The sequence below is a fragment of the Nannospalax galili genome, unplaced genomic scaffold, assembly GCF_000622305.1.
Source record: "Nannospalax galili isolate Female #2095 unplaced genomic scaffold, S.galili_v1.0 scaffold87, whole genome shotgun sequence".
Lineage (NCBI taxonomy): Eukaryota > Metazoa > Chordata > Mammalia > Rodentia > Spalacidae > Nannospalax > Nannospalax galili.
The window spans coordinates 12024775-12038467 of NW_008360320.1; the positions used below are offsets into that span (position 1 = coordinate 12024775).

At 37.0% G+C, this 13693-nt stretch overlaps 1 protein-coding gene across 1 annotated transcript in view; it reads left to right on the plus strand.

The window, feature by feature from the left end:
* Lrp1b (LDL receptor related protein 1B) overlaps positions 1-13693 on the plus strand; it is a 2166816-nt gene that overhangs the window by 954345 nt on the left and 1198778 nt on the right. Inside the window, exon 4 of the mRNA XM_008825194.2 lies at positions 5617-5736. Within this exon, the coding sequence (XP_008823416.1) occupies positions 5617-5736 (120 nt within the window). The remainder of the gene's footprint in view (positions 1-5616; positions 5737-13693) is intronic.

A 13693-nucleotide genomic window follows, 5' to 3' on the forward strand; every position in this document is an offset into this window, starting at 1 on the left:
CAGTTTAGTAGCTTGGTATAGTAGTCTAACAGCACTCGGGGAAAATAAAAGTAATGTAAGTAATCTCATTTTGAATGAATTTTTTTCATTCCTGTCTTTCTCTGGCTATTAACTAGTAACACAAATTCAAATATCTATTTCCTGAGTCTAAGTCAAAGAACTGCTTCCAAGTTTAAATACCTCAAAGCTACTTGTAAACAGCTCTCTAGCATTTGATAAAGTATATTGACTTTTTAAAAAGTATATACTTTGAAACATTTTCTTCTTTAAAATTTTGGTGAAGAAAAGAGATTCCTTAAAATATATATAAGAAAGAGAATTTTCATCAACTGAGTTAGATTTAATAACTGGAATTCTAACTTTTCTCATTTGATAAAAGAGAGTTATATTTTGTGAAAATGCTGAAACCTGGAGGTCAGGTATCTGTCAGAGTCTGTATCGCACTCACATTTCATCCTTAGACACTGGCAGTCTTTCTACTTCACTCTAAGATCCAATACCGTGATAATGTTGCAAAAGCCAATGCCTCTGCCCTCCTGAAAATCACTCTGCAAAAACTAATGATTTACGCTCCAAATTTTATTGTACTCAAATAAGCTTTGTAACATTATACATCGATACTTCGCTAATTAAGTACATAATCACTACAATGCTGAGTGGCATTAAGCATCAGTGCTAAGCAGTTCAAATAAATAAGTCTTCAATAATTAGGACTGTTTTAACGAACAAGCCAAATTTTGAATTTCAGTTTTCATATTGTTAGTTCTTCACAATTGTTCGTGATCTGTTAGCAGAATTAATAGTCTGGATTTCCTCACCTTCTGAACTTCCTGTATACGCACACATCTTAGTGTAGGGGTGTAGGGCAGTAGAGTCAAATCTAGCCCCTCTGTCTTTTACTATTTCAACATTTAGAATACAAACCACATTTGAAATCTGATTTCCGGATTCACTATTTTCCTTTTATACTTCTTTTAAAAGATGATATTCTATTGATTCTTTGAGAATTTCACACAAATTTGACCATATTGAGATGCCTTCCCCCATCTCCTCTCAGATCCTCCCCCAACTCTCTATGCCCCTTTGCTTCCTGCCCTCTATAATTTTTAAGGCCTATCAAGTCTAATTTATGTGCCCCAAATGTTATTGTGTATGGGACCATTTCCTGGAGTAGTGGTCAACCCACCCAGTATCAAACCCAAACCTGTGCAAGCCCAAGCCAGACAAAGTCCAGCATGGATGGGGAAGGTACACAGCCCTAGCTGAGGAGATATTGGTGATAGAAAGCTGCTGAGAGAGGGTGTGTCAGTCTCCTTCTTCCTGTTTGTCTGTCCATTCTTTCACCTGTTGGAGATGCTTTTCAGTAGACCATACTTTCTGTAGACATTACAAAACTGACAAGAGTCAAAAGATGAAACCAGGAGCATAGGGATTTTCTGTTGCGAATCGAGACCATAAAAAGAAGCTGGAGGAGGGAGTAAATGGAGAATAATATATTTAAATCAATGAATTAATAAACATCTAGTGCCAAGGCAGAAAATGGTATTCATTGTACAACTTAATTCCCTTCTTCTGTCCCTCCACTAAACAATTGCATTCAATTACTAAAATGTTAAACAGTCACAGTTTTCATTGCCTGTAAAACCTCTTTTAAATTATTTATTTCCCCTTATTTGTGTTGCATTCTCAGAACTTTTCTCTATTATTCTTATGCAGGGCATGGGTGTGGGTGTCTGTGTCCATGTGTGCACACATGTGGCATATGCACAAGAGCTTTTCTGCCTGTGCCTGTCTGAATATCCATACAGACACTAGATGAGAGAATTGGGTCATTCTCTAACATTTCTTTGAGGTATGTTTTCTCCCTGAAACCCAAGCAGCCAGCAAGTCCCAGTGATCCTCGTGTGTCTGTACCCAAAGCACTGAGGTGATAGGCCTATGTGATGTCACTGCATCCTTGCTGTGTGATGTTGTTATCTGAATTCAGGTCCACATGAATACATAGCAAGCATTTTTTAAACGTTTTTTAAATTTTATTTATTATTTTTATTATTTATTTATTTATTTATTTTAATTAAAAGAAGCATTTCATTACAACAGCATTAACCTATTCAATAACATTTTTCTGAGCTAGGGTACATCTCTTTCAAAATTGGCTGTACATTTCTAGGTTTACAGAGGAATTATTACACGTATATAATCTTTTACTCATTATAAACTCTATAAGACATAAAATTAAATGAGGTTCCAATGTTTAAAAAAGATCTGCACTTCGTTATCAAAACACACAGTTTCATACAGAAAAATTCATTCCAGGAAGCATTTTTAACCACTGAGCCATCTCTCCAGCCTTGTATTGAAACTTTAAGTCTGTGCTTGAATTCAGTTTTTCCATAACTACTTACCCCAAACTTTCCCCTGTTTCTCTTTTCCAGATGACTCCTTATCTTTCTAAGTCATGAAACCTGTGTTTTTATTTAGCTTATGTATTCCACCCTGAAGCATAACTATCATTTACATGGTCACCCTTTATATCTAATCTCACTCATTTCCATGTCATGTTGTAAATTACTATATGACTATAAGCAAAATTTTGCAATGTGGAACCACAGCAGAGTGTTCAGCTCTCGCTAGGTGCTCAAGGAACACTGAACTGAAGGAGCATATAGGCTGAGGCCTGGTTTGGACTGCTTCCCCTGACTGACAACTCAGTCACCCAACTTTTGGAGGTACATGAACTGTCTTTGGTAGTTAACTTTATTTAATGGGCAAGAAATGATGAATACTGTTAGTTCTCACTCTAAAGATAGTTTATTGATTTTTGATTGAAGACAAAATTATGAACTACTTGCTATATAGACAGAAAACTGTTAATACTAAAGAGATAAACAACAATCACAACCAATCAATTAATAACATGATATTACATGGTTCTAACCTCCCTCAGGTTGGAGAGTGAGAATTAGAACTATTCTCAAGAATAGAGACTTTGTAGTCTGATTAACTTTATTATAAAATTTGGTGATACATTTACAGTATAATCTTGGACTAGTTTTTAACTACTGGTTTCTTCTATAAAATATTGTAAGGCTACAATGGAATTCCATATTCAAAGACTGATTTCAGAATTTTTAGCTATATATAATAATAAGGATAGCTGAAATTATAAAGGAATCATTTACCCATGTTTCATATTGGTAGCCTTTTCAGATTAAATGCATGGTCTTGTGCATTAAATAATGAATAAAAACTGTATTCACATGTTGTTAGAAAAAATCCAATATTCATGCATCCAGGTTATGTATGATTGAGTTTTATATTAGTTGAAATCACATTAAGAAAATGTTTTAGGTAGTTCAAAAATACAAGTATTTAATGTAGAATTTCATTGATTATTTAATTTGTGAAAACTCGAAATTTAGGAAGACAAAACTAAGTTTCAAGATCAAGAAGAGCATCTTTGTTTCAAACTAGTGATGCACAGATGGGGAAAAAAAGAAAAGAAACCAAACAACGATAATTTCTTCACCTGTACACTACAACCTCAGGTTGAACAGAAAAAAGCGAATCCAGCAAAAGAGGCTGTGAGATGGGAGGAAAGCCAAGTGCCTGGTAGACTGAAGGCAGAACTAGCTGGGAGTTGATCTCATTAGATGAAGGACTAGGAAAGGCCACTGCAGTTAGCAGCGTGAAAGTCACTAAGGGTTAGATGAGGCATTCCTATGGAACCCTTGAGGAAGGTAAATGGGATAGGATTAAACTGGAAATACATGAAGAGAATGGGTATATTCATATGTGCATGCTTCTACATGTGCACATGAAATACAGAGTAGACAATTGGCAATAGTAACATCAGGGGTATCTAGCTAGGCACTAACTAGAGTCTTTGTATGATGGAAAAAATAAAAATAATTTTTGGTAGTGAGAACAGACTAAAATAGCACTGAGAAAACTTCTTATGTAATAAACCAGGGTATATATTTTAAGCTCTGTGGACCATGTAGTCTCTGAATCACCTAGACTCTGTATATGAATATCAGTATAGCTGTGATTCATTAATAAATGCTTTATACATGAATAGAATGAGGCTCCAGTTTGCCACCTTGGAGCTAATATGAACAGAAACACCGATGATGAAGGTAGGAAGTGGAGCACAGCTGAAGTGATGCTCTTGAAGAGGTGAGAGGAGATAGGTTTTGTGCACAGGCAGTGGCTTGGGAGCTTTGAACATGAGTTCAGCTATGTTTGAAAGACAGGTGGACAAAAATTTGCACAGGTGGCCTGATATGGGCTTGTAAACCTAGACAATCTCTTCTGAACTCTTCAGCTTCCTCCAAGAAGTAAGAAACAAGGTTATTACACGTGAGTGAGAATTCAGAACGAAATTTCAAGTTTTAAGATGGTAAGAAGTGGGGCTGGAGAGATAGGATTCAGCAGTTCAGAGCACCGGCTGCTCTTTCAGAGAAACCGGGTTCAATTCCCAGTACCCACATGGCAGCTAACAGTTGTGCTTAACTCCAGTGCCAGGGGAATCCAACACCCTTTTCTAACCCCACTGGCATTGCACAACACAGGTACACTTACACACATGCAGGCAATACACTCATACACATAAAATAAAAATAATAAATAAAATATTTTTAAAAATAAGAGATGTATGAAAGTCTTATGACATAACTGTAAAGTAATTGACCTGAGAAAACACTATATGTAATCAATATCTTAGTAAAATGCCCAGTGTTCAAGTTAGAATATTCCAGAGGTGTTTTTTCTTACTTTTTATTCATTGTCTCAGTAATTTATGTTATTTCTAAAGCTCCCACTAATTTTTGAGTCTTAATTTTTGTCTTCAGAATTCATTATTCATCCTACAGAAAAAACACAAATTGCATTGTTATAATTAATTTAAACAATATTTTCAGACAGGAAATCAGTCATGTCCTCCACTGAAATGTTTTTTCTAGGCCAGGAAGACTCTGTAGTTATAAACTGTACAATAGGTGTCCTCACTGCCTCCCGCAGCATTACACTGAATCCTGATTAACTCTGAAGTTTTGCTAACCTGCGTCTTCAATGATGTATTTCTTCTGAAAAAGCTCTGGCATAATAAAACATTTTATTTCCAGTATTTTTTTAATATTTTCTACTAATGAAAAGTAAATTCTTGAGGTAAAATATATTCGCATTGATTGCTATGAAGGTTACACATGGACTGGTACATCAAAACAAGATAACAAAAGATAGAAAATCAATTGATGTGTCAGATTGGGAAGCGTTGAATGGGGAAAACCAACAAGCAGGTTGACACTTTGCCTCTTGGAATAATTTAATTTACAAGAATTTGAAAAGATTTGTGACTTTGAACATAGTAATATGCTAACAAGCAGAAAACTGAACAGATCAATTTAAATTTTATTAGCAACACTTGAAATAAATGTAAACCAATGTATTTTAAGAAACTAGACATAGGTTTCTGCTTCTTTGAATCAATCACAGAAACATTCTTGGAGAACTGTTATAATTTTGTAGTTAAATGCTGAGCACTGACAATATTAAATTTCAATATTTGTATGTGTGCAATTCAATACAGAGATTATCTTTGTGTTTCCTCTACAGAATTGCTATCCAGTTGTCAGCAGCTGAATTGCCAGTTTAAATGTGCAGTGGTCAGAAACAGTACACGATGCTACTGTAAGGATGGATTTGAAGTGGCAGAAGATGGGAGAAGCTGCAAAGGCAAGTGTGAAATTTGACTCCATCTGGATGAATCAGCCTTCTGATGCTGCAAAATGTACCTGAAATCATCTTAAAAAGAGGAAAGATTTATTTTCCTCTCTTTCCCACAGTGGTACACTGAATCCTGATGCTCATGCTTTTTACCTTTGCATTTGGACAGGAGCACTCTGGATAAAGGAAGCCTGTTCACATTATAGCCATGAACAAAGTAAAGCACAGTGACACCGAGAGCCACAGTCCCTTCAAGGGCAATTCTGAAGACCTAAACCGCCTACCCTCCCTGCTTCTGTACCCTTCCCTGCGTCCAATAGGTAGAGCACAAAGCCTGCATTCATGGGGCTTGGACACATTGAAGAGCCAAAGTTTAGCACTTCTGAAAAATTTCATACTAGCTTAATTGATAGAAATTTAATTAGGTAATTTTGAAAGCAGTCATGCATTGCACTAAATTTTTACAATGCTTTTCTTCTTAAAATTTAAAATTCAGTGTTCCGTATAAAACACTAACACTACTTATGAACTTATACCAATCAATTTTCAATTTATTTTGGAATAATAGCATAATTTGGAAAGAGTGGAAGTATTGTTTTTGTTTACCACTAGAATAATTGATTTCATTATTTTAACAATTGGTTCATGGCTGTCACATTGCTGCAGTCTAATAGACATGTATTATTAAATAAGTTAATAATTACTAATTATGCAATGTTCTTAAAAGCTTTTATATCCATAATTCTGAAAGCTGGTATTTTGTCAATTCCATGATAATAAATATGTAAATTGGTTTATTTTCCTATTTTTCACTTGCTAATTCTAGCTTGAGGGACTAGGACTTAGTAGCAGAGCAGCTGCCTAGCATTCATGAGGCCCTGGGTTCAAAACCAAGGACCTCAAAGGTGTAAAATACTCTTGCTTTTTTGAATATTCTGCATCAAATAGTTATACTTTAAAATTACTCCATCTGGAACACTGAAATAATACAGGTCCATGACTCCATTGGGTTGACTCTAATTACATGTGTTTTAAGATACATATAATCTTTTATTTATATATATATATATGAAATTTCAGTTACATATATTTTACAGTGTATAATCTCCATATATTTCAAATGTTTTAACCATATACCAATCATATATTTACAAATTATATAAATATAATATGTAACAAGGAACAAAAACAATAGCTGCAATGTCCAAACCCTGAATAATTAAATATTCTTCAAAATGACTGCTTTTTCCAAAGAAATGTTGCTTTATTGGTTATGTTACAACTGTTGCTTTATTGGTTACAACTTTGCTCAATAGTACCACTTTTTTCTTAACACAGATTTTAAAATATTTTATTCGTCATTTTTATTTTATGTGTATGAATGCATTGCCTGCATGTAAGTGTACCCATGTCATGCAGTGCCTGTGGAGGTCAAAAAAGGGCGTCGGATCCCCTGGAACTGCATTTACAGATGGTTTTTAGCCATCATGTTGGTGCTGGGAATTGAAACTGGGTCCTCTTCAAGAGCAACCAATGCTCTTAAGCACTGAGCCATCTCCATCCCTTAATACAGAATTTTAAAGTTAAGAGAATTGTTAGAGAAAATATTGTTCAAATTTCTAATGGCTGAAAAAAGCAGAAGTGAGATCTTGAGAAGGTTATCCACCTTCTAGGTAACAGACTCGAGCCATAAACTCCAGTCTGCAGTCTGTATTTGTTGTAAAGAGGCTTGCTGCCTTTTGAGTACTACATGGGACATGAATTTTAGTTTATTGTTTGTTTTGTGTATAACACAAATGTTATAAAATAATTTATTATCAACTACTTACCATATTCTGAATCTGCCATATTAGGAAAACATAGCTTTTAAATAAAATTCAATAATCAGAAGATTATATACAAAAGTTCATACTTTCTGAAAAAAATCATGTGAACATGATAGTCCTCATAGCAAATGAAAGTCAGCCCAAACTCAGTGGTGTTAGATGTAAATGACACCTGTATACATGCTTGCAATTCCCAGTTCAAATTTATATGCATTCACACTCCGCAGTCTCACTCACTAAGACTATCGCACAAAGTCAGAATTTGCACTTTGTAACAAAGGTAGAACTGAATTAAAGAATACAAATCTTTTTTTCTCTTAATTAAATGCATAAGCTCAACCATAGTCAGCTTCTTCTGTTGAAAAATAAAAAATAAGCAAAAAATAATGTGCCAACTATTTTGAAAATCACCACCAGAAAATGCATCATTTTCATGTTCTTTGCACTCCTTGATGGCTAAGCATTAGTGAGAATCATTTATGTTTCTCCCACATTGTATTTCCAATCGATTATTTGTCCTTAAGGGGAAAAAGGAGGTGACATCACACGTAATGGCACGATCCTTGTGGCCAATTTTGTGGAGTTGAATCAGTGTCACAGCAGTACATTCTGCCTAGTTAGAAAGAAACAAAGGAAATATTAATCACATTTCTCTTCTAGATAGTATAATCATATCAGAAAAACTAAAATACAAACCAGTAATGTTAAAATTGAAAAATATGTGAAAGTAAATTAGCATCATTACCTGCCCAAGGGCTCAACTTTTGCAAACACAAGATTGAATTTCTTTTAGCATTTCTGTAGACTTCGCTCCAAATCCTGTTCTTTTATCCCTCAAAGTACTTAGTTCAAATGAGCCACCCATTACTGCAGGTTATTATAGACTGTAAAGGAATCTGAGAACGGAGAAAATGAATTCCATGTAGACTCACAGTTTCCCCGTTTAAGTAGTCCCTTATGCTACTTACTTGGCAAGTTTTTTGCTTTCACTTATCGAGCTCCATTATTAACTTCAGTTTTCCCAGAAGCCAACCTTGAAACAAGAATTCAACTCAAAGATACTCTTTATTTTCTCCTCTCTCCCCCTCCCCCTCCCCTGTCCATCCCGTCCTCTCCCCTCCCCTTCCTCTCCTCTCCTTTCCCCTCACTTCCCCTCCTTTGCCCTTCTATTGATCTTCCTTCCTTCCTCTGGCTCTCATTCCTGCCCCCTCTCCCTTCCTTTCTCCCTCCCTCCTTCCCTCTTTCCCTTCCTTTTCTTTATTTTAATGGTAGTGAGAGGTGGTATAGGAAGAGCAAGATCATCAATATTTTGAAGAATTCATACATTTACAGCTCATTTCGAGTGAAGTTAAATGCGTAGCAAAACCGTGTAGGATAAGTGATGAAAGAACTGGGGTATTTGTTATACAATTTCCCAGGAGTAAACTGTTCTGTGCTGGAGGCAATACCATCTCTCCTGGAACTTTGCTGGTCTTCCTCCCTGGCAGATTCTCATGGGAAGGACTTCAGGATTGGCACAGGACCCACCTTGTGAACGCACACTGAAAGATCTTTGAAATACAAGCAGAGAATATCTGCTATAAGTCCTTTGAACATCTTTTGTTCTAAAAAATATGTTATTTGTTCCTTTTATTTTATGTGTATGAGTATATTGCCTGCATATATGCAAGTGTACTCATGTCATGCAATGCCCATGGAGGTGAGAATATGGCATAGAATTCCCCCAGAATAGGAATTAAAAACTGTTGTTAGCAGCCATGTGGGTACTGAGAAGTGAATCTGGGTCCTCTGCAAGAGTAGCCAGTGGTCTTAACCACTAAGCCATCTTCCAGCCCCAAACTGATTTTTCTTGAGATATTTTTAAAACTAAAAAAATGCATATGAGTGTTTTGCTTGTATGTATGCAAGTGCACCAAGTGTATGCAAGGCCCTTGGAAGCCAGAAGTGTTAGATCCCAGTTACAGACGGTTGTCAGTTATCATGTAGGTGCTGGGAACTGAACCCAGGTCCTCTGCAAGAGTAGTCAGGGAGTGCCTGTAACCTTGAGATTTAAAAATCTTGTTTAAATTTATTCTAAAGTATATGCTATCCTCTTTTTCAATAATTTTTATTGATTTCAGAATTTCATACAGTTTATTTTGATCACATGGAAAACTCTTCCCACGATTTCATGTCCTCTATTATTATCTATCATTTTATTTGTTTGTTTGCTGTTATTTAATTTTTGTTTTTTTTAAAGGCATATCAATTCCAATTCCTACTTCTCAAGGGCTCCCAAGGGTAGGAGTCTGTACTCTGGAGTCTGTCCAACCTACCAGATATCACACCAGTAAGGAAAATTGATTCCCTCTTGCCCAGTATCCATCAATAGCCAATTCTCAGTTAGAACAGAGGCTTCCTACCCACTCACCCATCCATGCTGGGCTTCTTTTTTGCTTCTGCTTGTACAGGCCTGAACATGTTGTCACAAGCACTGGTAGTTCATATGTGCAACTGCCTTGTGGTGTCCAGAAAACAGTTTCCTTGTATTCATCACCACCTCTGACTCCTATAGTCTTTCCATCCTCTATTCTGCAAGGATCCCTGAACCTTTAGAGAGGAAGGTGTGATATAGGCATTCCACTTATGTCTGAACACTCCAGAATTTCTTATCTTCTGCACTCTGGCTTTTTGTGGGTCTCTATGTTAACCACCGTTTGTTGTAAGAATGAGTCTTGTTTGGTTAGAGCTGAGGGGTGTACTAACTTACGGATAGGACAGTAAGTCATTGTGCATTAATTTAATATTACGTTTATTTAGCAGAATGACTGTAATATATTCTCCCATATGGCCCATGGTTTGTGTAGACAAAGATTCTTACCATGATAAATGTCAGGTGTGGACTACCTGTGGTGAAGTATACCTTAAAGCCCATTAAAAGGTGATTGGTTACTCCCATAATATTCTTGCCATTGCTGTACCATTGGCATATTTTGTCAAGCCAGCTGCTACCGTAGCTCGCCAGGTTCACAAATGGACAAGGTTGATGATTACTTTTCTGTGTTAATAACATGCATAGCACCTTCTAAGTACTATGAAAACTAGTCAGCAGAGGTGTAGATTCAAGGTCAGCTTTTTGTTTTGTTTTGCTTTGCTTTGTGTTTTGTGACCATCCCAGGCTGGTCACAGCAATCTCATAGCAATCCACCCACCTGTGCTTCCCAATTGCTGGTGAAACAGGAAGAAAGAGCGTCCCCTAGAAGGTTCTTAGTCTTAGTCCTAGAACATTTGGGACCCTTTAAGAATGGACCCAAATGGAAGGTTTAGGACAATTTTAAGAAAAATTTTAAGAAAAATTCTCAGGGCAGGAGAGCTGGTAATTGACTGCTGCCTTGAGGGGGAGGATGGAGGAGAGAAGGAAAGAAAGCCATGGAGCCGTGGAGGTTTAGAGCTGCATGGAGGCCAGACACGGGGCTGACTGGCAGCCCCATGGCTGGGAGAAGGAAGCTTTAAAGAAAAAGTAAAGAAAAAGAAGATGCTGGGGCAGCCCAAAGCATTAAAGAAAGCATGTTTAGACAACGGATATGAAGAAGAAAAGGAGAGATTATGCTTTTCTGAAGAAAGTGACAGAGACCTACGTGTCTGTCGCTGGATCCAGAAACTCTACTGTGGGATGCAGGATTCCAGGCACAAAAATGCACTATCTCATTAATGGACTAGGTGCATCTATTTAGCATGACTTAAGGTGAACCTGCCTTCTTAAGGGTAGTCTTATGACCAGATGATTGACCAGTGAAACTGGAAAGGTAAATCTTCCAGCAGATAGACTAGAGATTTTATAATCTCAACCTGTTAAATTTATGGAGCTATTTGCTGTTCTAACACTGGGATTGAAGGCATGTATCGCCACACTTGGCCCAGTTACACTATTCTCTTACAATTTGCCTGCTTAGTCTGTTTCCATTAACCTTGGTCAATGGATTTAATTTTCTAAACACAGATTTTATAGTTGCCTTCTGGTATCTCTTGAAGCAAATGTACTAACCTTACTGCTCCGTATTAATGTTTGTACCCATCCATTTTCTTTACTTTCATGTCAGAAGAGCTTTACTTCTTTTATTCACTTTTACCATTTTTCCATTTAATCAAACTTTTCCTCCTTCTGCCTAACTTGGTCTTCAGTTTCTCCCTTTGTTATGCGTGTTGAAGCATTGCTTCTTCACTGCTCATCCTATAGTAAACACATTCACATTTTTCCACATTAAAAGAAAAGAAAAGAAAAAGAAAAAGAAAAAAACACGCAAAGACTCAAGCCAGCACCCACCCACGTGGTGTCTCCTAAGGATCCTCATGTCATATCTGCTCACAGCCCTCATTGTCATGCATATCTCTCACAAATGACTGCATTTACCCTCTAATATTTACGTCTGTTTCATTCTTCTACCCTTTGTAGGCCTCTGACCTTATAATTCATTTAAAGCTGCTGTGACTATTGCCTTTCTCTTAAGGCGACAATGCACTAACCTTTTCAATCCTACTTCCTAGGACTTTGAAAGTTTAGTGCTGTTGAGATGCCAGCACATTTTTCAGTATATCCAGTGATTCTATATTCTCACATTTTGTCCCACTAAATTTTCTCCTTCCTGCTCTCTGTTTGACCTGCCCTCACTCTCTTTAGGGTGTCATGCTCCTGATGCAGGTAGACAAACCACCTCAACACACCTTTATCTGAATTTGCTTAGCTTATAACTTTGAGAGGGGACTGACTTACAAAGAAATGAATACCCAGTACCCAGCTCTGTGCTGTAGCTCAGCAGCCCCCTGTTCTGGTTCACTTTTGCCCACGTTCTGCCTCATCTCACATCCCTGCATGCCCACTCGGCCTGGCCTGCAGAGTTCTGTGTTGTGGGGTCTTCACCAGGTCCCTGGGCGCCCAGGCTGGCTTACCCGCTCCCTGTTCTCAGCTTCCCTGGATGATGACAGTTCCTCCTCCTTTCATTCCAGTCTCTCTCTACTCTTCTCCCCAGGGTGACCTCTACTTATCCATGGCTCTTCAGAGGAAGTCGGTGGAATAAAACATTTCGGGGCTATACTTCTCTTTCCTACAAACCCTGTTTTCCACATTCATGTATAATTTTGAGGTCATATGAGGGCTTTCAGAATTCCCAAAGTGAAACTCTTTTCTTAGAGGTCCCACAAACTATAATGTAAAATACACTTAAGTAAGGCAATTTCTACAAATGGAATACTTGGTAGGAAAAAGTTTAATTTGCAACACAGGAAGTCTTACATTATACCAAGATCAACACATTAATTGCTGATTCACAAAGGTAATCATCTATATTTTGATGGATTCATTCAATGCATATAACTAATGCTCTTGAGAAGTTATTGTTCCCTAACATCTCTGTTAAGGAATCATGCAGCCCCTAACAGAAGATCCCCCAAAACACCTTTTGTTTCTACTTCTCATACCCATATCTGATAATATTTTGCACCAGACAAACTCTGCTCTGATTTTTCTTTTGTTGAGAAAATAGCTATCTTCAACTTTTTTTTAATGTCTATTATTCATATTCTCCTGACTTCCTAATTGAATTCCAGGATGGATCTTTACAACTAGTCCCTTATTCTCAATTCCTTGCTACACACTTACTAAAAGCACCCTACAGACTCCTTAAATTTACTATTAGCTAATTGAACTCATCATCTTCCTCCATATATAACCCCACTCAAATCATGCCTCCTAAACTCATTACTTCAGTATTGGATCACTGTTCAATTCTATTATATCTAGTTATAAAATGCTTCTATACCATTTCATAAACCTTTGTCTGTTCCCTTTTCTCCATTCCTACTGCCAGTAACTTCAAGGTATGATGAGTTTAAAACAAAGTAGGCACAGCAGCACAGAGAGAATCCAGTGTACTACGTCAGAGTGGGATACAGAAGGAGTTCAAGGCTAGCTTGGACTACTTGAGACTGTCTTTTTTTTTTTTTCTTTTAAAAATATATTTTATTTCGACTGCCAGAAGGTATGATGAGTTTAAAACAAAGTAGGCACAGCAGCACAGAGAGAATCCAGTGTACTACGTCAGAGTGGGATACAGAAGGAGTTCAAGGCTAGCTTGGACTACTTGAGACTGTCTTTTGTCTTTTTT